The sequence below is a fragment of the Rhinichthys klamathensis genome, unplaced genomic scaffold (assembly GCF_029890125.1).
Source record: "Rhinichthys klamathensis goyatoka isolate OS25496 unplaced genomic scaffold, OSU_Roscu_1.1 h1tg000127l_1, whole genome shotgun sequence".
Classification (NCBI taxonomy): domain Eukaryota; kingdom Metazoa; phylum Chordata; class Actinopteri; order Cypriniformes; family Leuciscidae; genus Rhinichthys; species Rhinichthys klamathensis.
This window is the reverse complement of record NW_026606664.1, coordinates 686,114-709,878: the sequence shown is the minus strand read 5'-3', so window position 1 is coordinate 709,878 and position 23,765 is coordinate 686,114. Positions and strand designations below refer to the sequence as shown.

General features: G+C 41.9%; 2 protein-coding genes across 4 annotated transcripts; both read right to left on the bottom strand.

Annotated features, from left to right (window-relative positions):
• Nucleotides 1-361: 361 nt before the first annotated feature.
• zbtb7a (zinc finger and BTB domain containing 7a) lies at nt 362-13,370 on the bottom strand. 3 transcript variants are annotated; one of them, XM_056256386.1, is made up of 4 exons: nt 13,281-13,370; nt 3,934-4,470; nt 2,996-3,849; nt 362-866 (listed from the first exon to the last, which is right to left on the bottom strand). In XM_056256386.1, exons 1-4 carry the CDS (start codon nt 13,287-13,289, stop codon nt 419-421), a joined length of 1,848 nt encoding a protein of 615 aa, XP_056112361.1. In that variant the 5' UTR covers nt 13,290-13,370; the 3' UTR covers nt 362-418. The 3 variants fall into 3 exon arrangements, with proteins under 3 accessions (XP_056112361.1, XP_056112362.1, XP_056112363.1); XM_056256387.1 differs by lacking the exon at nt 13,281-13,370 and adding an exon at nt 12,505-12,880; XM_056256388.1 differs by lacking the exon at nt 13,281-13,370 and adding an exon at nt 11,332-12,129.
• Nucleotides 13,371-13,655: 285 nt separating this feature from the next.
• Nucleotides 13,656-22,059, bottom strand: map2k2a (mitogen-activated protein kinase kinase 2a). The gene is made up of 11 exons (XM_056256389.1): nt 21,498-22,059; nt 21,189-21,399; nt 20,941-21,087; nt 20,590-20,667; nt 18,374-18,425; nt 17,293-17,417; nt 16,886-17,099; nt 16,626-16,690; nt 16,434-16,495; nt 15,531-15,576; nt 13,656-15,143 (listed from the first exon to the last, which is right to left on the bottom strand). Exons 1-11 carry the CDS (start codon nt 21,578-21,580, stop codon nt 15,033-15,035), a joined length of 1,194 nt encoding a protein of 397 aa, XP_056112364.1. The 5' UTR covers nt 21,581-22,059; the 3' UTR covers nt 13,656-15,032.
• Between the last annotated feature and the right edge of the window lie 1,706 nt (nt 22,060-23,765).

Here is a 23,765-nt window from a genome sequence, read left to right as displayed (position 1 = left end):
TTGAAGCAGCAGCCAGCCCGGTGTTTGACACCTTACTTTTTAAGACAAGGCCCTGTTGATGCAACCCAGAGATGAGGAACTTGTTTAAACTGCATAGTAGCTTTTTCTCGGACTCGCATGGCTATGCCATTATGTTACAAAAACACCAACAAAAAGACCCAGAAAGATGGTGACAGCATGGGTGAGTGATTTGAAGTGCTCTTCGCTCTTCCAACAGACCAGTAACTTTGTGGTTAAGTCTCTATGCGGAATGCAGAAGCTAAAAAAAAGAGGAGGAAAAAGAAACCAGAAGATTAGATTTGTGACACCCTGATTTGTTTTTTGTTTTTTTTAGAGGACCATGTAGTTTAAAGTTTCTTAATTTTTGTTTCATTCTTCCTCTCATTTTTGAGTAAAGCCCTCTCTGACAAAGATGGATTCACGTAGTCGCAGAGTCCCTTTGTCCCGAGGTCAAATCTTCACTACCTTCTCCATCGGCAACCGGGCTGTGCGTGTGACTACCGTGATTTTCCTCCATGACTGATGTTCCTGTGCCCCTGTCCGGATGTCGTCGACCTCTATCGATGTCTGCGTCTGGGCCATGAAGTTCCAAAGGACCATCTAGGAGCTCAGAATCTCGTATGCGTGGCTTGCGGCCTCGACGGGAAGGGATGCCGTTGCAGCCGTCCTTCTTGAGATGACGGTGGAGGTGGTCTGAGCGCACAAAGGTTTTAAAACAGCTGGAGCACTGGTAGGGGCGCAAGCCTGTATGTACACGCATGTGATTCTTCAGGTCGTAGTTGTGGGCAAAGGCAGCGCCACACTGAGTACACAGGTAAGGCTTCTCTCCTGTATGCTTGCGCATGTGAACCTTTAGCTTGTCCTGCCTGGAAAAGACCATACAAAAACGTCAAATGAGCCACTACCCATGGGTTTGTGTGAATTAAGCAAATTAACAATGACATACTCAACAGCAATTTAAGGTTTGAAAATTAACAAAACAATACCATGATATACAATACGCTTTAATGCCTTTAACGTCCTTAAAATGCCCACTCCCACATGACTTGATGTCCCAGAAAAACCATTGACGATATTGGGGTGAGTCACTAACTACAACTTGATGACAAGACACACCGGTAAGGTTAGCCACATAGATCATTAGAAAAGGCAAATAGTCACACATATATTACAAACTACATAAAAGCAAACATCTAAGGAGGTAAATATATAAATCTGTTTGTTCTTGCAACATCAAAGACAACATATATCCTCAAAAAGAGTCTGACCTCCTTATCTTCACTTTCAAGAGTAAAGTCAAGTTTATTTATCATTCTTTTTTGCTGAAGGCACTCAAGGTCATATGAGGAAAAGAGTCATAAAGCTCACAGCTTTATCGCCATAATTTATTTTTAGGCCAATGAGGCACTGAAGGGCTCAATGTTCAGTTCAGAGTCATAGTGGGCCCTGAGTTTCCCAAAAGGGCCATTTCAAAATGGTGAATCTGTTAAAGAGCACAATTGCTTGTTTTACAAGCAAAATCTGAAATCTTCAAAGTCAGCTGAGGAGAGCTTTTAGTTTATGGGAAAAAACCAATGTTAGACTGAAAAGGTGTGCTGGGTTGAGAAACCGGTTTGGAAGAATGTGGTTTAAACTTTAATGTCTTTCCTCAAGTGTCCTCCAACCATTTAAAAGCACAATAAAAACTATATAAAATATATTATTGTTGGATATTATATTTTTTAAATATTAATCCAAGCAAAACTTTTTCATTTTGGTCATCTCTTAAGCATTTCTGACTTTTGACACCCCACCCGAAGCAAACTGGTCCGAATGGCTAAAGAGTAGGTTCTTTTCAACAAGAGACCGCATACTGTCAAAGTATATTGTTTTGCAACAATAAGGAAGCTATAGTGTGGTGTCAAATACAAAGCCTTCTGTTGTAAGACTCTGCTCTCAGCTTACCCCTCTCTGTCCCTTCCCCTAAGCTTGTGACCAGGGCAGAGTACAGCTAAACAAACTAGGGTGGTTGACCCGTCCAGAACATTGGAGGCTTACCGAAAACACAAACGCGCTCACGCTCTTCCATGGACAGACACACACCCGAGTATGTAAACACAGACATGTGCACACTGATGCCTGTGTATTTAGACGTTTTAATGCATCTGGAGATTCTCTCACTCATAATTTCTCACCTTTCGCAGACATTCTCCATAATGTGGGTAATATACATACATGCTTGTGAGGAAACACGTTCACACACATACACAGTGTAACAGAGTGGGGCACAGACAGATGAATTATTTAGAAGTTAGGATTGATTTATTGCAGTGTGAGTGAAGTGCACTCTTAACCCTGGTAAAACGGGATTAAGATTACAGTACCCCTTCCCAATAGGTGGAGTATTTAGGTGGCAAACTTAGATCCATCCCTACGCAAATAGGGTACTGGATATTTTTGGTGCAGTGTCTATTTCCAATTCGTGTCTTCTGATTAATTCATTAAGGTGATGGTTTCATGGAAGAGGTGATGCCCTTAAGTGCAGGGTAAGCCATGCTAGCAGCTTTCTAAATGAGATTCAGTCTTGTAGCACACTATATTTTTCATCAGCCGTTTGTCTGAAAGAGGGGCTGTATATGCCAGGCGCAATAATCAACATAACACCCAGGGTCACAAGTTCAGCTGACTCACTGGCGTAGATAGACCGTGCTGTAATCCCTTTCAATATCGGCATGGAGAGTTTTATAACGGCCTCATCCCTGATAACAGTAGACCAGGTTGTGCTACCACAACCCATTTTTATTGGACCCCCTTGTTAAAATTCCAGGACTTTGTCATGCAACCTTTCTGTCAACATAAAACACAACTTTATGGCTGACTGTGTTAGTGTACTGAATACCTTACCATTTACATTTGATAGCACACAATATGCTAAAGTGTATGTAAAAATACAAACCAAGCTCAATTTTCCATAAGATAAAAAACAAAACTGACAAAAATAGCAAAAATGTCATACCTGGTAAATCGCACTTTGCAGATGGCGCATTCATAGGGCTTTTCTCCTGTGTGTGTACGAATGTGGCGTGGAAGCTTGCCTGCACCTTGGATGACCTTGGAACAGATGGGGCACTTCTGGAAGGCTTTAGAGCGCATCTTCCTTTCACCGCTGTTACCCCCTCCAGTCGCTTGGTTTCCACCTCCGTTGCCCCTCACTGACCACAGTGGTAGCAGACTTGGAGACATGGAGGGAGTGGTGGCCTCCTCATGCGGTGCACTATTAAAGTACTTCAAGTAAAATTCCACGTCTTGCTCTTCGCCCTCAGGCCCATCCTCCTCACCCCCTCCACCTGTCGTGGCCTGTTCCCTTTTCTGCTCCAAGGAGTCCATCATCTGTTGTAGCAAAGCACTAGCAGAGCCTTGTTCGTGCTCCCGCTCACCTGTCACCTCCACCTCCCTCTCTGATTTAAGCTCTTCCTGATGGAGGTAGTAATGTCCATTCTGAGTGGGAGCATAAAAGGGTATCAGAGCCTCTGCACCTTTCCCTCGAGCCAGAGCTGAAGCTACATCCTGGCACTCCTCATCCACGTTATCATCTTCAGGGTCACGAGGCGGCTGTGATAGGGCCTGGGCCAGTGGGGAGTAGTAGTCAGCAAGGCCGATGGGCGTGCCATTGCTGTCAGCGCCATTGCGTTGGCTAAAGTGCAGGTGTGCGGGAAGGTCCCTGAGCTCGGGCGTGCTGCAGCTGCTACCCCAATGCGCCCCCCTCTGGAAGAACTCCAAGTACTCACGGGCACGCAGCCGGATGCCCTGCTCTTTTCCATTCTTTCCTCGCTCCTCTTCTTCCTCTTCTTCATCTTGCTCACTGCCCGCCTGCAAAAAGAAATGGAACTACGTCATCATACTGCTCCAATACATTAATCAGTGGAATTGTAGAAAAAAACACAGGTCACAAACCGGCGGGGAGAGCACTTTGGTGTCCAGCAGGTGTGTGCAGACATCTTGGACGGGTGAGATCTCCAGCACACGGGCAGCGCTTAGGATGTCAACCACACTGTTGCGGCTGACTGTGAGTGTGGCTGTGTATGCAAAGTCCAAGAGGGCGGCCAGCGCCTCAGGCCTCACAAAGTCCAACGCATAGACTTTCTGGCGGTCAGCAGCCAGGCCAGAGGTGAAAAGCTTATGGAAGTAGGTACTGCAGGAGGCCAACACGGAGCGGTGGGCAGGGAATTCTCTCTCTTGGGCAACTAGCAGTACATCACACAGCAGCCCACTTAGCCGTTGCCGGTTGAGACTGCCCAGCAGGTCAGCACTGTGCTCGGGGAAGGGGATGCCCACTGGTCCTTCCTCTACCTCGCCTGCACCCCCACAGGCCCTCCCCTCACGTCTTCCCCGCCCACCTGCTCCCGACGACATTTTCCACCAGCCTGCCGCCGAGCCGCCAATCGCAGCCACCACCCGTCCGTCCGTCCTGCCGTCTGTCCGTCTGCCTGTCTGTGAATGTTGAGGAACAGTAACAGTTAATCAAAGTGACAAAGTGACTGGCAGATATTAAAACAATTGTTATTATTACTAAATTAAGGCAAAGTATTTTACATAAAAGTACAACAGAGAGGGGAAAACATTTTTAAAGTATTTTCAAACACTCCAAATCATTTCACCAATGACCTTAAAAGATTACTGAAAACAAAATAGTTTTGGAAGTTCAAGCTGAACAACTCATGCTGCAGCTTAAGACACTAACAGTGTTTGGACCATATTTATGCTGTTCCTTCTCTCTGCGCTCTATTAACATCCAGGGTAGGATTTCCAAGTCTTGTATCCAAATGAAGCAGAGAGGCTAATAGATAGTGGCCAAATGGTTGCTACTATACAAAAGACCACTGGTCAAGAATATCCGAACCACAAATGGAAGCCTCAAAGGATATTCTGTCAACAAACTGGTTGAAAGACTTCTTTTAAAAGTCCAGGGAGAATTGGTGCAGTTTTTTTAAATGAGAAGGTATCGGTTTTGTATATGATAATGAATATATATATATATACACTACTGTTCAAAAGTTTGGGGTCGGTTTGGGGTCAAATGATCCTTCACAAATCAGTATAATATGAGGATTTGATGCTCAAGAAATATTTATTATTATTATCAATGTTGAAACAGTTGTTGGTCTGTCAGTTGTACAGTTTTTTTTTTTTTTTGGATTCTTTGATGAATAGGAAGTTCAAAAGAACAGCATTTGTTTGAAATAGAATCTTTTGTAACATTATAAATGTCTTTACTGTCCTTGATAAATAAAAGTATTGATTTCTTTCCTCCAAAAAATAAAAATAAAATTCTCACTGACCCCAAACTTTTGAACTGTAGTGTGTATATATATATATATATATAAAACTTATAGCTCAGTTCCCCTTCTCAGTTTCTTTTTTACTATTAAAAACATTTGCCTAACCTTTTTTATATGCTGTGTTATGGTGCAAAATTGTTGCTTAAAAGTAGTCTTTATAAACATCAAATAATCTACCAGTTATGTACAACATCTCTTATGATGTTGTCAATAAGCTACTGTTTGACTTCAACTTGTGGCAGTTGAGAATTTACCATGTCTTGAAATGCATTCTAAAGAGCCTTCTAGTTTACAGCAATCAGTTCAGGGTGTTAACTGAATTCAAATGTAGCAGCATGTCAGAGGGTGGCAAGCCTGCTGTCATAATGGCAGTGAGAAAAGAGAATCTGTACCGTGCCGCTTTGCTGGGGAAGTGCATGGCACATAGTACAGGCCTGGGCACCATGTGCACTGAATTGCGTGTCAGTTGGCTTCTGGGGAAGGGGGTGGGGGCAGGGGCTTGCCGGCTAAAGGCTTGAGTGGAAAAAAACCCACTAGAGGAGGAAGAGTAGGAGGACACATGCAAGGCTGCAAGGGAACAGTATTAAATAGGGAGGTTGTCAATCCGGTCTGAGCCGGTTACCCCACCCTGCACTGTGTGCCAAGTTTCAGGAAAGGCCTGTCCCCTTGATCACGTGTGGGGGGAGATTAAAATGATCGACCGCAGTACAGGCGAGGGTAGAGGGAGGGGGGCTCTGAAAGGCAACCTTCCTTGATTTGTCCATTGGAAAACACACGCTCACACGTGAAAGCAAAACAGCCTAACTACCCCCCGCCCCTCCATCTGCCAAAGTGACCCAGCAGGGGGTGAGGCCACTGAGGATTATACCCAATAAGAGCAATGCATTCAAATTACATTCCTTCAGATCAAGCCCCTTGGTATGTATGCAAGACCTGCTCAACCTGGCTGCTTGCTCTCTCTCACGCTCTCACAAAACTGCCTTCCTCCACACCTAGAGATCTGGCACTAAGTCAGGTCACTATCGGTGTAGCACTAGAGGTAGTGGGAAGGTAAAACTCAGCAGCAAATCCAACCCCAACTACTTGTCTTGCTTGCGTTATTACTGTGGGTGACATTCAGGCTCACCTTATGTGCACCGTTTTTACACGCTATCTGACTCTAGCACAAACAGTAAAGAAGTTCAGTGTCAGAATATGATGACATTGGCATAATCTAGGGCACATATGCACTACACATTTCTATATAGCACACTTCAGTGAAGCCATTCCAATAATAGTCCCCCACTGGACCATGCCTTGACTTGTTAAAGTTTGATGGTAATGCCCATAAGCCAATGGTTTAAGCCATTTTCTCACTGTCTCTCCCTTTACTTTTTAGCAAAATGATGGGCATCTGTAGGGGAAGCTTTGATACAACTCCTACCCACTTGACTAACAGGTGCATTCTATCTCATTGTTTTATTGCAGATAATTTGAATAAGTCAAGGTAGAGGACAGGCTGGAGATTGGGTTTGACAATAAGTGTTTTCAAGTATGGCACAGGTTCCACATGAATAGAGGTAAATTGTCAATTTAAAAATAGTGCTTATTTAAAAGGGATAGTTCAGCCAAAAATTTAAATTCATCATCATCATTTACCCACACCTTATGTCGTTCTGTACTAACTTTTCAACTGTTTTTGCCCACACCATGAATTTCAATAGAGTGTGATGTTGTTTTGGATCCGATTGATGTTCATTGTAAAGACGAGAAAAAAGTCTCTGTTTAAGGTATTGTGTCTCACAGAAACAAAATGAATAAATGAAAGAATGTTTCAATTCTGGTCTCCTTAAACACTAAAATATACCATTTCAAATCATACAAATTTAACTGAATTCACGAGGAACCTGAGCCATACCTGGAAAAACCCTTCAAATCAGAAATAAAACATGAATTTCAGAGAAATATGGCAAGAGCTGTTCTGCTGACATAAGGGAGTTCTTAGAAGGGAAACTCAAAAGTCATCTCTCTGTACTTCAGCTTGTGGGTGATACAATAAACTAGTTGAGCAGCATCCCTGTCCCTGAATAAACCCAAGGCAAAGCTGAAAGAAAGAGGAAACAGTGCAAACAAACCTGATCCTGACACCTTCTCAGGGCTCCCAACATTCTTAATCACTTATTCATGGATATGGGTGACCGGGGACATGCAACGGCCCCAACGTCTCATTTCCAGACCTCTTCTGCCGGCCGCACGCACAGGCCTCAACTACTTTGCAAGTCAAACCACAAGTTACTGCGAATACTCATCCCAACTCAGCCCCCACCCTCCCCTAACAGCCCCTCCCAGCCAATGTAAAGAGCTGCTTTCGAAAATAGATTTCAGAGACTGTCAAACTGTCTTAACGAGTATCTGCATAATTTTTATACTGGGCAAGTGTAAACAAAACCAGATTAGAAATTCTTAGTTACCTTTAGATAGGCATGAAAAGTACATCATAGTTGCACTTTTTGTATCATACCTTGTATGATATAACTCTTGAGCAGAAATAGTTCAGCATTATGTAACCAGTTGGAAATAACACCACCAACACAGCAAAATCTTTTTACAAGAACCAGGTAACTACCGTCAATCAAATTGAGTCATGGTTATTTAATGTGTTTGGTGATTAAGTTCTTAGAATGCAGCTGCTGCTCTCCTCAACTAACTCTAAAACAAAGTTAATCCAGTGAAGGACAGCAAACGGCAAATCTACTTGCTCATTATATGAACCGAAAACTGACACCTCAGAATGAAACATCTAAGGCAAGCACATGCCACGCATTCCAGGAAAACACATTGACTTATGACATGAACCAAAACAAGCAGTAGGGTTTCACAAAACACTTCAGTCTCTTTCTATTAACTTTCTCTCTTCGTCAATATAGCCTCACACCTTTAAATGTGTATTTCATGGGAGCTTGGGAATACTTAGAAAGGATCAGTTAATTAGGATTAATGACAAACATGTGAGTTATGTACACAGGGCATCCCTGCGACATGAATGTATACTCAGTATGTATGTGGAAGCAAACGGGTGTGTGTGTGTGTGTGTGAGATTAGCTCCTCCTGCCACTTAAGGGAGGGAAGGGGAGTCACTAGACTAGGTTGACAGGGTTCAAGGTCAAGGCAGAGAGGATATTACCGGATAATCATAAACAGTATGGAGAGGGGCTGACTTGTTCCAAGAAGAACAGGATTTTGAGCAAGGCCCTGCAAATGAGTCACTCCTGCCAGCGTTAGTTAGGGAAGCGTGTTTGGTCGCAAAAAGAGCAAGGAGGAAGTGGCCGAACAACTGATAAAACTTGTGCTGTAGTGCTGGGTCGTTTCACTGGAGAAATGTCAGTAGGCTGCCAAAAATCCAGACTTGTATGCACAATGCCCCCCAAAAGGTACTGGGTGAGACTGCTTGAAGCACGTGCACACAATCTTTTGAGCTAGCGCATCTCTCGATTTTACTTTGCTTTAGTCGCTGGAAACCTTTATAGACACTAAATTACCTCCCTCTTTTCAAAACCTATCATGAGATCAATAAAAGTTTTGGTACGGGCAAACTATGTTCTTTTTATATTGTGAAATTAAAGGTCTTAGTTGTAGACGCATTTCAAATAAGAGCACACAGCAAAAGGTAGAGCAGATATGGCAAGAGACCCAAATTTGAATGCAACAACGTGCCTATGATCTTTCTAGACCAGCAGCAGCTTTGTTAGAAGATGAAGCCCATGTGTGAAAATGCCACGACGCCCCCTCATAGTTTGACCAAACTTTTCCAGGCCTAACTCCCTGCATCTGTCTCTGAGCTGCCCACAACTCCTGAATCTTTGGGCAATCTGTGGCCGGGCCAGGAAACAAGGAAACAAGGAAACAGCATGCAAACCAACACGTGAAACAGAAACTAAATTGACTAATGGCGGCAGCACTACTCCAGCCCTTCCAGTGCCCTTGTACTGAGGCCACAGCTCGTGTCTCAAGCTCTCTGCTGCTGCGGCAGCCTGGCCGGTTGGGCGGAAGAAGACTTCCTGCGTGACTCTGGTGATGGTGTAACAGAACCCGCTCTGTTATCAGATGACCAGCTCTCCCAGACACTGCACTGCACACTCCACCACCAGTCTACCACAGCTTCCACTTCCCTCTTCTGCCTCTGCTGAGAAGGCAAAAAGAAATGACAACCCACCCAGGATTTCTTTTTCAGCTCTACATCACAGCATATCTCTGAACAATACCACTAAGGTAAGTATGTCAAGGACTCCTCCATCTGCTGGAGGTCGAGCTCCACAATAGAGAATGGGGGCGAGAGCATAAACTTACAGCAATTGGATTCCACTTTACTGTCAAGAAAACCAAGAAGGCCTCACTCATTGTGTCGACAGACTCTCAGCAGATAAGGACAAGTGGAAGAAGGCCCTTTAAAGAGCGCAATGAGAGAATAATGAGATGAGCTCTCTGATTACCGATAGTAATGCTAGCTTGCATCAGCCCATCTCCCAGCATCAGGCTTTAATTCAATCACTTCAAAAATGCTTTACAAATGTACACTGTCCCCCAAACGTAATAAAACTAAACCTTATCCAGAAAGCCAATTCAAAGTGTCTTCAAAATGCTGAAGGATTACTTCAGCATGAACTATACTTTTAGGTCAAACAGTAGTTGCTGGTAACTTCTACCGCCTTTCAGCCCTCAGTCCTGCACTGCTCAAGGACACAAAAACAGATGCTTTATGTCCTCACAACAGACCACGATTTCACTTAACTTTTCTAGAGGATTGTGTAAGTAAAACTAAGGATTGTGCAAATAAAAGTTGTATTTCATAAGCATTCAAAAGCTAATCAAATGTTTCATACAAGCAAGTGCATAAAAACTTAACCGATTCACATTTGAGAGTCTAGCAATTGAAACTTTAAATGCAAACAAAACTAATATTTAGTCAGTTATTTAAAAAAAAACTGAACTTCCACATATATTAAAAGACATACTGAAATGAACACAGCAACACATTAAGTTAAAATGCTTGAAGTGTGTTGCATGAAGTTCACATATGCCTTACCTGTCATAAATGCTGACCTGAAACGACCCTGTCAGGTAATTTAACTATATGCAGTGCTAACTGTATTATGGTGGGTAAGAATCTCTTTGCCTCTTAAACAAGCAAAAGACAATAAAGAACGGCCTCACCCCTGTGAGAAAAGGAGCCTTGTCTGTGCATTATTCAGGCACTGGGCGTCATCTGTGAATAAAAATACCCCTTGTGTCCTCCCTGTACCCGCACTAGTGAAAACGAGTTAAGCAAGTATGGGATGGAAATGATCTGCATACATCTTTGAATAAAAAAAGAGAGCGAAAGAGACTGTAGCTTCCTGCAACGCCTTTGAGTCCAGGATAAACATGCAGTCTACTGAATGGACAAGTCATGAGACCCTGCTAAAGACCCTTACCAAGGTAGTAGATGTTGATGTGCATTATGGCACAGTTATAAAAAGAATAAGGGGGCAGAGAAGCCTACAAGGGATCTGCCAAGGGGAGAGGAAAAACTGTCCAAGGTTCTTAGAGATCTCATTGAGCAGGATGTCTTTGATGTGAATTTAAGTTTATTTAAAATAGTTTCACAATCCACCAGAGATGCCATTGTCAAACCCACAGTCATCAACCATTTGTGACCAAAACGTAAATAAAACCAATTTGCTTCTGCTAGAAAATTATTTCTTTATTAAATTACAATTTGTAACCGTCAGATAAAAAAATAAGAAACAAAACAAAGACAGTTCAGTCAGAAAGTACTTGGTAAGCTTCTGTGCAGCAAGTTTCACTTTCCAAGTCATACCTTAACACAGAAGGCCTCCGTTTTTCATCTCTATGCCATCTGCAAGTGGGTCAAGCACGCTGAACTTAATCAAGCCAAGTCCCTCTCTTCCCCTTTTAAGATTCCATTATTTCTCTTCTAGCTTGCCTTTCCAGTCTCAGACACCAGAGAGAGTGAGAGTGCATTTGGAGCTCTTACCGGCCGGCAGGAATTGTTTCCCTGTGGGTCAGCTCCGTCTCCCTCTGCCTGCCTGCCTGCCTCTGTGCCTGGGCAGGGCTCTGCTCTGGAGAAGCTGCAGACAGGAAACTTCCGAGTGGCCCTAGTTACATAGGCAAGCCCTTGCCTGATCCCACACAGTCAGACACCTACTAACTCCCCCACTCTATTTTCAGCCCACTGCTCTAGCTTCACTTCCCCCTCTGTGATTGGCTTGCCTGCTTCTCAATCACCACACCTCCCCACTAGGATAGGCTACTGGCTGTTCCCTTTCCTGTATGGCCAAAGGCAAGGCACTCTGGGAAGCACAGTCCTTTAGTATGACTTCACCTGCTTCTAGGCCAGTGCTACGAACTACAAGTCCCAAACAGTCTGCTCTTGCCACCCCCACATCTCAGAGCTTGCTTCAACGTAAGCATTCAGAGCTGAATTATACACTACCGTGTGTTGCTAGCAGGATGCCAGGTATTAAAAGTACAGACCAGCCAACAAGCAGTGCCAAGCTCTGTACGTATGAAAAAAGACAAAGGGATCCAGACACAACTCAGTGGAACTTCAAAACAATAAACTGATATTGTCACACTCTACACCATCCAAAATATTTGGTATTCTTAACCCAGTGGAGATTTTTTTTAAACCTAAAATATTCTATCACAGCTATAACCAGTGCAAACCGAATTCAAGGCTGAACGATAAATTCCAAAGGTGTCTGCACAAGTTAGCAGAATTTGTTTCTGAATGAATGACAAGGAGGATAAAAAAATTGGACTCTAGTGCGTAACACCGTACCTTGTCCTATAGAATTATTTTTGGTTCCTTCCTACAACCTTCTCTGCTCCTCTAACCTCCGACAAACACACCCCTTAAGTGCTGCCTCAAACAACAACAAAAAAAAGTTAACAATTGTGAGAATAGAAAAAAAGTTTAATAAAGCAACACCAGTGAACTGAAGGTGTTCAAAAGCAGTTATTTTGAAGATCAAAGAAAAAGGATAAATAATTCCTCACTGGCACAGGAGCCCCTCCTACCCCCCACACACATACTCTCTCTCCTCTCGGTCCCCCTCCCTCATTCCTTCCTCCTCAGCCTTGCTCCCTTCGGTCGATAGGCCCTGGGCAGACGACAAGGGGGACAAGCAGGGGGAAACGAGCTCACCTGTGATGGCCGTGGCGGTGCTTGTTATGGGTTAGCTCTTCCCTCCTCTGTGGAGCTCTCTCTCTCTTAGCTGTCCCTGCCGTTTAAAGCTCTGTATGCGCTAACCAAGCACCAGCAGATCAACTCAATTCCCTTCCTGGTTTCTGGAGGGCAAAAAGGTCCCTCCCTTTCTCTCTCTCTCGCTCTCCCTCTCTCTTAAAGAAACAGCATTCCCCCATGCTGCTCTCCTCTGCTACTCTCTGGGGAATACAGTAAAAGGCTGTTATCATGCCATAGTGGCCACCATCACTCATGACATTAACACAACGGTAGAGTTCACAAGGATGTCACTGGTAAAACCGGCCTGTATTTGTACAAAGTTGTTTGCTGGGGTGTTGCACATGTACTTTGGATGTGTGTGCGCGCCAAAATAATGAGAGTTAACCGTCCTTTTTTCTCCCCTGTGTGTGTGAATGCAGTCGCACCCACCCATCCCATTGCCTGAGGTCATAGAGTCCCACCCCAGAACAAGCCATGGCACATTCCAGGACACTCAGGGTCTGCCAGCAGTTCCCCCCCGCAACACATATACACACACCCTCCACTGTTTCAAACTAATATAGCTCACAGAGTGTACCTACTCTCGAGGGGTCGTCGGATAGAAGTGACACTTCTCTGCTACACCTTTTTGACACCTCTTCTCTGATTATATTTAACAACAAACTTTTCAATTTAAACAGCAATTTAAAAAAAAAAGTAATCAAACACCTAAACGCGTACTGTGATTCCATACTTACCAAAATCATGCTGAGAGAAACGATAAGTGCAATCGACCAGCGGGACAGACATGGATTATCCTCCACCACTTGGAGACTTGTTCGCTGGTTTACCTGCTGCTGGACTGAGTTACTCAAAAACAGGAGGAGTAGTATATGACCTCTCTGAGAGTGACTGTACAATTGAGGACTCTCCCGTAAAACAGGGAGTGGACGCAGAAGAGTGTAATTGTGTATGACACCGAGTTGCTTAAATGCTGGAGTATTAAGTAGGAGACGAGCATGATGAACTAACACACACCAACCATAGAGGGCAGTGTAATAGGGACACTTAAAACTTGATTCAATGTTAAAAAGAAACGGCGAAGAAGACTGACAACAACTACAGCAGGATAATCATTCACAAATAAGTTTTATTTTTATATTAGAACTGTATTCAACACTTTCCAAATGGTAATAAAATGACTTATATACTCTTTAAACTAGGCAAAAAAAAAAATATTTTTAAGACTGAAATCAGTACCGTTTGTACTGTACATATATTTTTATACACGCATGTGTGGTGGTGCATTCACTTGGTCTGAGCTAAATGCCAGTGTGTGAACAATACAGTTTCAATGTTACTGAAAAGTACTAGAGAGAGAAAAACTGAAACACAAATCTATTTAGAGCAAGTGGGCTTTAGCCACACTTCACAATGCCCATCTGTAACACCCGTGTATTTATAAGACCTACTAATACGGCAATATCTGCTGAGGTTCATTTGATCTGCATAGCACTGTACATGGTGGCCTGAGACTTTACTTTGCACGTTATATACCACTGAAGAACAGACTATGAGTTTACCAGTTGTCTTAAATGGGAGTAGGGCTCATGGAAAAGCACTGTAAAGTTAGGTGCAACCCTAGGTGTACTCAAAACTTGAAATCAAAAGAAAGAAATTTTTAGGTTTTATATATATATATATATATAAAAAAAAAAACATTGAAGCATAAGTTATAAACAATAAATCTTCCCAAATATACCCTTCTGAAGATCATTTTAAGTTGAAAAATAAAGCAAGATTTGAGAAACCCGTTCAAGCACTGGTGACAAAGATGAGTCAAACAAGACAAACTTACTGTAGAAAGACATGATGAAACCATTTTAAGGGCCAATGTTGAGCAGATTAAAAAGCACTGCTGTCTGCAATGCACAAGAAACAACTGTACAATGCGCTTGGGCATCTTGCATTTTTAATAATCACCTTTGTAATAAACCAACCTGTATGATCCACAGTAGCCCTATTTTCTTTCTTTAGATGCAAACAGCAGTTGATTCATAATTAATTTTTTGCTATTGAACCATGCTATCAATTTTAACAGTGTAACACAAACTGTCAATGAATATCACTTGAGCAACAAAATATCACTTGAGCAACAAAATAATATAATGACTTAATAAACAGTCCATGAAAAGAAAAGAAAAAACAAAACTAATGAAATTGCTGTTGATTTTTACCATTTTTGAAACATTCCTGAATAATCTGGTCGTTAAAAATACAGCCACTCCACTTAAGTGACTCTAATCTCCATATTCATTCAAATGACTAAGTGTTCCAACATCAGAGGCTCTTACCCAGAACACACTGCAGCGGAAGGGAAGAGCAAGCAGAGAAAGAGTGCACAAAATAGTGTGTCCGAGGCTTACAAGCATACAGGCCTGTGAGGGCAGAGAGGAAAAAGTAAAGCGGAGGATGAGGATGGCATGGGTGCCTACGCTGTGAGCCAGCGTTCATTCAGCGCTATGAGTAGGTGTGCTGGGCTGGTGAAGGCCCATGGTTTTACACATCCACCCAGCAAAATCCACCTCCTCAACCTCGGCCCGCTTGATGAATGTGTGGCCCTGCAATTGAACATCACATGATCAATTACACCATGAGCAGTTTCTGGTGCCAAGCATTTTATTTTCAATAGATCCAGCCTCAGTATACTTCTACAAGTACTGTTTTCTATAATGCAGTCTTTGGCAAAACATCATGATATTGATGTTACGAGTACCAACAGGCAATACGGTAATGAGTGGGAGGGGGGAAACATTTCAAATTCAAGTCGTAACTAGTGCTAATCGCCAACATGGCTAGAAATTGACAAACACACGTTACTGGATATGTGTGCGGTCATTCCAAAAGCTCTCAAGTCCTTCTCAAACCATATTATTGCACTTTACAGATGATAAAAACTAAAATTTCTGTCTAAATTTTACGGCTACCATATAGGCAAATGTACGTACCATTAGCATCTTGAGGTCAGCTCTGTCAGCAGGGTTCTTAATGAGGCTGTGAAACACACACACACACACAAAATAAGACAAACTAAAAATCCCAAATCAACAAAATATTAGACCAGAAATCTGTAGAGAGGTGTTAGGGTTTTTAAGTGAAAAACAAGTCTCCTCTAGTTTGTGCCTTTTTGTCTTTCTTTGATAGGACAGCAAGTAGTTTTACAATTACCATTTCTAATCCACAGATTTTTTTGCATTGTCAAGCTACCATCTTAACCTGCCAGTGCGAGTAATCTAATTTTTGAAGGACTAAATAGCCAACTCTTTGTTTTGGTGTAAGAGCAAAACACGGGGGTAAATTGCTGTCAGATAAATGTGTGCACGTGCTTGACAAAGCTAAGGTAAAATTACATTATCTAGATATATTTGTCCGAATTTGCAAAAACGAAATGATTTCAGATACGATTTCAGTCGGACTAAAGTGTTTGCATGACATGAGGAAAAATCATTGCTACAGTCCAACTGAACTTTTAAAGTAAATGCAGTCATTAAAGATTGATAAGAAATTAGTGGAGGAAGTAGGTGTGGGATTGGGAACAATGCAGTCCAGCTTCAAACTTGCATTGTACAATGGCAGGGGTTCCCAATCCTGCTTCTGGTGGTCCACTATCCTGCAGAGTTTATCTCCAATCCCAATTAAACCAGCTAATAAATGTCTTCAGAATTACTAGAAGGTTCCAGGCAAGTGTGTTAGGGAAGGTTGGAGCTAAACTCTGCAGGAAATTGGACACACCTGTACTATGGCCCTTTTGATGTTTTGCAACCGTGCCATAGTTTAGATGCCACTTTGTTCAACAATGATGACAAATTAGTCTTTGCGGGCTTGTTCAATAAAACCACACAGCAGCTCACCATTTTGTCACAAACTCCTCAAAGTCCATGGTGAAGACGCCATGGGGCAGCTTGGGTGGTGGCTGCAGAAGAAGAGACAGGTGGGGAGCAGAAAATTGGTGATATTGAAGTCGAAACTGCTACATAAAAATAATATAAAAGGCAAAAATAAGCACAAAGAAAGCAAGTTGCATGCTAAGCAAATCCTCTGACCTCATTGACAATGTAGTCCAGTAGCTCAAATATAGCCATGGCTGGCCTGCTGTCCAATCCATGTCCTGGGGGAAAACAATTTGCAAGGCTTGACTAAAACACGTATATTACGCAGACTATGGCAACCCAAAAATGTCATGCTAGGCGACTAAAACATTTCTTTAATTATCCAATGGATAGTAAATTGTATTTGATAGTATGGATCTACCTCACTTTACAAAATTTTCAAAAATGTTCTGAGAAATTAAAAACAGTCTTACCGCTAACAGGTCGTCCTGGAGGCCTGGGTCTCGGGGACATGCTGTGGCCTTCTGCCCCACCTGCGTCCAGCACTGGCCGGCCAAATATGGCCTCCAGCTCCTTGGCATCGGGAGGGGGGATGGGGTAGCGTCCAATAGCCAGCTCAACCAACGATAGGCCCATGCTCCACACGTCTGACTGAACCGAATAGTGCGTGCCCTGGAGTCTCTCCGGCTGTCAAGGCAAAGAGCAGAGCAAGTCAAGGCTCTACTAGGGTGGGGCACCACACCCTGCAGGTGGCCAGGAGGAGTGGGCTAAAACCTGGCAGCGACTTCCTCCTCTCCACATGGAAGAATCCTGGGCACCGGCTCAGGGCTTGGAATGAGAAGGGCTGGGGGTTGGGGAGGGAAGAGGGAGGGTGACTCACCGACATGTACGACCGTGTTCCAACGAAGGAGTTGGCCATGGAGTCGATGAGCTGGCCACTCACGCCAAAGTCGCACAGTTTGATCTCACCGCGCGAGTTCACAAGGATGTTGGAGGGCTTAACGTCTGTAGGGACCAGAGAGAGAGACCAAGTAAGATGGAGGGCTGGGGTCCAAATCCCAGCGGCACCACCTGGCTTTTCATCCCCGTTCAAACACCCTTTCTCCAGCACGCCCAGCAAAAACATTTTGCAAGATGCTCTGCATACTGCAAAGCAAACTCTGACAACACAGTCACAGCAGAAAGGACAGGCATGCAAGCTACTTTCTACCTCCCTCCTCTTAAACACAGGGCAAGAGGAGCAAATAACAGTGTGGACATGCAACGATTCCGCACATGACGGGCCCTCCTTCAGCCCTAACACCCACTAGGAGTGGAAAGAGGGGTGAGAGGGGGAGAGGAAAAAGAAGGGAGGGGGGTGCAGGGTGCGGCTGCCATGTAATCACATCCGAGAGGCTGTAATTACTGGCTGGGCTCCGCGACAGCTCCTTGCAAGCAGGCAAACGCTCCCTGCCACAACAGCACAACTATAGGCCTGACCCTCCGTCTAACCCTTCAAACCCAGTGTGGCTCCTCCAGACCCTCATACAACCTTATAGAGAAACTGATACTTTGCATCTTCAGACATGGTATTATTGTTCAAATGTTGGTTGGGCCACACTTGGAGACATTGAATATATTTCTACGCTAACTGGTGATCTACTTGGAATAAAATATGCCTATGTAGTGATAAAAAAAATATGTATTGTAGAAGACTGACATTTAGCTCATAAAAAGGAATTTTATAAACTTTTGCAATACCTTTGCTTTGTTTAATCTCAGGTTAGCAGTTTGGTGAAGGTCTCTGGTTAGAGTTTTAGTAAATACCTTTGAAAAAGTGAGGCTTAATCTCTCTCTAGAATAATATTTTTTAAGCTTATTATGCAATTTCAATAGCTGCATTAGGGGGCTACTTCCTGCAGTCATCCAGCGCATGTACGCACATGCACTTTTTCTAAGATATTATTAAGGAATGCTTCTACCTCTGTGCATTATTTGGTGCTTCTCCCGAAGATATGCCAGACCTCTGAGTACCTGTGGATTGAGAGTTAAAGATAACATCAAGGGGGTTTCTCTCTCAACGGTCAATGTGCTATCCAGCTTCCTGAATTTACAGAACGTGTTACGTAGTCTAGTCTTTACAAAACAACTTCTGCTTTGTGATTACCGAAAGCTGAGATGCATTCGCTCACACGTGCAATAAACATTATGGACACAAAAATAGATCTCTACACCTTTGTTTGGTCTTCAAGCTAAAGTGTTTGTTTTTTTGTCATGATCAAATGTGAAACAGAAGTTTAACCCTATTCATTTGGATGAAAAAAAAGCTAAATGTGTGTTGAAAAATGTGCGTGCTTTGCTGACTCTGACTTGAAAGGGAGTTTGCAAATCCGTGGGTGTGGTCACAGCTTTATTATATTGCGGTTCGGCGTGTAATAGTGCCAGACATGTTACGATGGAGGTTGTGTACCAATTTTTGGATTCTGCTTTTAGACAATAACAAGAAGAGCAGGTTGCCCTCTGCACTTCTCAGTTCAGGGATTCCTACAGCCGTTTTACAACAACCTGATCATTTTACATGTGTATTGCCTGTATACATACTGTAATTACTTTACATATGCAAATATTAAAAAAACAGTTACCATTAAAAAAAAGGTAAATAGCCAATCGTGCCAATATTAAAATTAACCCTGATAAGACGGTAATTATTTTCACATTATGGCAGATAACCAAAAAATGACAGGTATTAAAATATAATGCTATGCATCTAAATAAGATTAAAGATTTCACAAAAAAAAAAAAGTATTCTACCAATTGTAAACTCTATAGCCAAACAGGGCACAAAGCTATTGTAGTTTCAAACTAATTAAAACCTACAGACTATGCATAATAACAAGAACAGATTTGATCTGAACAGCAACTGTATTGGTAATTTTTTGTTAAAAAAGTGGCAAATTTGGGGAACTTATCTAATGATAGCACGTATAATGATAACACGCATACGTAAAAACACACCTTAAAAGCTGGCTAAAAAAAGTTTACCAACATGTTACAGCCCTCAACAAGAAGTTGGGTTCCTAAATTGATCACATTTAAAGAAAAACCATTAAACTAGGCTTAAACATTTAGGGCTACCCTCAACTAAAAATGTTCTACTATTAGTCGGTCATTTAAGCGTTTAGTCGACTAATCGCATGTGTATATTAATAAGCCATATAAATCAAAACAATTAACCTTTAATTGCCTGTAATACATAGCCTAATCAGTGAATGCATAAAGCTTGCCACAGCACACCGGCAAAAATAATGATTATGAATGTGTCGTGAAACAGCAAGGAGGCTGTCTAAACATTTTAACAATAATGTTCTCTGTGTTTTTTGACTGCAGAGATTAAGTCGACGATGCGGACTCGTCATCTCCGCAGAAGTGGATGCGCCTATATGCACGTTTCATATGGATTACATAATCTGACAGTCACTTGACATTTCAAGCTTTCTATAGATACATTTATCATGTCTGTGTTAGCCAAGTATCCTATACTTGGCTAACACAGACATGATAAATGTATCTATCATTTATAGTTTCGGTTAATTTATGGGACACGCTGCGGTTCAGTAGACAGAGACAGGAGAAAGATCATCCTGTTTGTTTTCTTTATTTCACAAAAGCACAACGTTTTGTTGTTATTGTTGTGAGTGTACAGAAATAAAAGTAGACACTTTGTATTACTCTTATCTGTATTTTAAGTTGTTTCTGCTGTTATCAGGAAAAAATATAGTTTAGCTACCACACGCCACACAAACACTTGGATATGCGCCTAATAATAGCGTACATTTATTTAGGTTAATGTTAGAGCAAGCGGCCATGTAAAGTTACTACTTACATGTTTCAAATGATAAGCCATATTTGAGGTTGATGGATGATAGGTGAACATTTGGATTCCCTGCCAGACATACTGTAATTACCACAAGGACCCGCCGTTAACTATCTGCGTGACTTTTTTTTTTCTGCGACTAACCGACTAATAAAATCTTGGTCGACTAAGTCTCTTCTAGTCGACTATTAGGGGGCAGCCCTAAAAATGTTTTTAATAAAACTAGTCAACTTCAATAACTAACTAGTCATTGTTGTATTTGTATGGTTGATTTGTAATCAGCATTATCTGGAAGATACAACAGAGGTGGACGGTAATACTTACAGCTATGCTAACTTTGCCCAAAATTTCTTCAGGGATTCTTCTGGCTTCCTTCAGTACTTGATCCAAAGAACCACCATCCTGCGGACAAATACATGTCAGTGTGCTTTAACACTTTTGCTATAAACTCTTGCTATAAACCAGTGGTTCTCAAACCTGGGGACCCCCCACCACTGCACATTTTGTATGTCTCCATCATCTAACACACCTGATTCACCTCATTAATAGAGAGACTGCAAACCATGAATTTGGTGTGTCTGATGAAGGAGACATCCAAAATGTGCAATGATGGGGATCCCCAGGACAGGTTTGAGAAGCACTGTTATGAACCATAAACAACAACACTGGCCCCACCATGTGCTCCATGCAGATGCTGATTTCTCCATCACTGTAGAAGGCGCCGTAAAACCCAACAATGTACGGCGAGTTACACTCATGTAGAACTTGCAGCTCTCGTATAATCTGGTTCCTGATGGCTGGTTTGATTTCCAAATGAATAAGCTGAGGAAAAATACATAAAGTTTAGGCTTTGCATTAAATGCCGTGAGCAAGCTAGCAGCAGCAGGTGCATAAAGTCTGTAGATGGCTTTAAGATGGCTTACCTTCCTGGCCATGACCAGTCTTGAGGGTTTGTGACGGACTTTGTGAACCACTCCACCATTACCAGCGCCAAGTTCACATATGGGTTCAAAATCTTCATCTTTGAGCTCGCCCACCTGGGCTTTCTGGGTGAGGAAAGCTTCGAGACGCTTCCTCTGCTGTTCATCCAAATCCAACTCCCCTAACTTCCTCTGTAAGGCCTCTAGGTTGGCCCTAATTGGACCAGGTGAGACATAACAGTTACTGAAGTAAGTTAAGCAGGAAGGTAAACCAAACAAGTGTCAGACAGACATAGCAGATTATATACTTACTCTGCCGCTGCATCTATGTTGGTTGACTGTCCTTCTCCTGTGGGGGTTATAATCAAGGGGACCGGTCTTCTTTTTGGTGCCATAGTTGTCGGAGTAGAGAACAAGTTTGTTTCCGCTTACATCAAATCCTTCAAATTGCTACACAAACCCTGGCAGTCGCTATAGAAGTTTCTGAGATTCGTAAGACCCTATTTCAACGCCCTGTCATGCCTCCAGAAGCTGTGCCAAGTAATGTGAAGTTGACAAGTAAAAGGGCGACTTCCATAGGCGCAAAAGTACACGAAATGCAGTTTATTTTAGCGAGTGCATCGCTGGAATGTCTCTTCGATACGGCCTCAGACTCGCGAGCGCACCCACAGACTAAAGGCGGCAAAAGACAAGCCAGGCCTTTCGTTCACAATCACAGGACCCACCGCGAAATGCTGTCCGAAATTGTTTTGACTGAGGACCTGCGAAAACACAAGTTGAAATTTCCCCCAAGAAAAAAAAGGAGGAGGAGGAGAAGGGGGGGATAAAGTCCGGCCAGGAAGCCGCTATCCAACCAAGAGGAAGCGTTCACAAGCTCTCGCGAGAACTGTCGTCAGAACACTTGACTTATCTCGAGATTTGACAGAAGGAGTGATTATATGAGTAAGAACGACATCTAGTGGTGAACTGAAGAACTGTAACGTTCTAAGGGGTACTAAAATTCTTTTATTATCCAGTTACCGCCAAAAACATAAGGCGAAACGCTACAGGCAAAAACAGTTTTTTTTTCACGCATCTGTCAATTCTGAGATTTTGGGCTTTTTATATGTTCATAAAGTGTCTTTTCAAACCAGTGTAAAGAAAAAAAAATAACTTTTAAGTGTCTTTTATAGCACTTTATTTGCGTCTGTAGATTTCAATTACAGTATATATCTTGAATGGCCGTTTCGTTTCCTGAAAATGAGTAAATGAGAAAAGTCAGAATTTCAGAAACCTCTACTTCCGTAGCACTTAATACATACACAAAACTTTACAGTTTTATTCCTATTTATATTCTGATTCTTTACAGAGGTATTACTTTGTTCATATATACTTTGCCAAATTTTATTCCTAAAAAAATTGTGAAAATTATTTTGACAGTATTTTCTGATTTATTTATGGAGTGATAAACAGAGATAGCCTATACAAAATCACCCCTGTACAACCTTTGAGTCATGTAGAATTTTTTTTAAACAAATACCAAATTTCATCCAATGTTCAGATTGTTGTTCTCCAAATGTATGCAAATTAGTGCATATTTAATTAGATAATGTCTCATTTGCACATTTAAACATTTCAGAACAATTGTATTACAAAAAATGTTTGCAATTCTTAATGTAATCAATCAACTGTGGAAGTAAGGTGATATCTAGTAGGTTTTTTTTTTTACCCTATTCACCTGGAGTGTCTTGCTGCCTGTAAGCAAGTCAGTTTCTTAAATATTTTAGCCCTTAATGTCACATTTAGGATAACTTATCAAAGCTATGACAACCTATGTTTTTACATTTCTTTAACTCTTCAAAATAATTTTAGCAATTTTCAACTTTTTTTATAAGTTATGCAAGATTCAACTAAGATTCCCCCCCCTTTTTTTCTTTTTCTTTTTTTTTACAGTGTACTATTCATTTTCTGCAGTCTGAGCTTGGTCTGTAAACCCTGTATAAACCAATTGACAAATAACTTAACAACATACCATAATCACTACAGTAAAATATCAAATTCATATGGAATAGGCAGCATAAGAATTCTTTTCAATCTTTCAGTGTTTCGTGTCATGCAAGTACACTAGTGTGGTATCAAAGTCATCAAACAAACTGTTATTCTGGAAGAAACTGTATTATTGTGCTTTTTAATGAATAGTTAAATATTTTATTTAAGCAATCAACGGAGTTAAATCCAAGATTTAAAAATCACTGGAAAGACAAAATCTAGATTTATTTTAAATCAGTTTAATTAATTGCACACATAACTGACAGGTGTTAGAGCTTTTACAGTTTGATTTCAGTTCAGACAGGGACAACTGATTCGCTCGTCAAATCCCACGTTGAGAACATCGTAGAGGTCATCACTGATTTACATTTTCCTGAAGTGTTTAGAGTAGCCAATAACAAAGTACTTGTGCCCGCCCACTGGAGCAACTGGACGCAATTCAAAACTTGATAAAATATTATTGTTTTTTATTGGCTTTTAATATGAACATATAAAAAGACACAAACAAATCTGTTACATCAAGAACTGCAAGCCACTGCCCATGCTGTCTTA

What these genes read in the sequence shown, in the direction of transcription:
- zbtb7a (XM_056256386.1), bottom strand. An exon ending in CCAAAGTGCTCTCCCCGCCG is followed by an intron (nt 3,850 to 3,933) that starts GTTTGTGACCTG and finishes TTCTTTTTGCAG; the next exon opens with GCGGGCAGTGAGCAAGATGA. An exon ending in TGCAAAGTGCGATTTACCAG is followed by an intron (nt 867 to 2,995) that starts GTATGACATTTT and finishes GGTCTTTTCCAG; the next exon opens with GCAGGACAAGCTAAAGGTTC.
- map2k2a (XM_056256389.1), bottom strand. Translation starts at nt 21,580, where the DNA reads ATGGCACCAAAAAGAAGACCGGTCCCCTTGATTATAACCCCCACAGGA. An exon ending in AACATAGATGCAGCGGCAGA is followed by an intron (nt 21,400 to 21,497) that starts GTAAGTATATAA and finishes TGGTCCAATTAG; the next exon opens with GGCCAACCTAGAGGCCTTAC. An exon ending in GAACACGGTCGTACATGTCG is followed by an intron (nt 17,100 to 17,292) that starts GTGAGTCACCCT and finishes TTGCCTTGACAG; the next exon opens with CCGGAGAGACTCCAGGGCAC.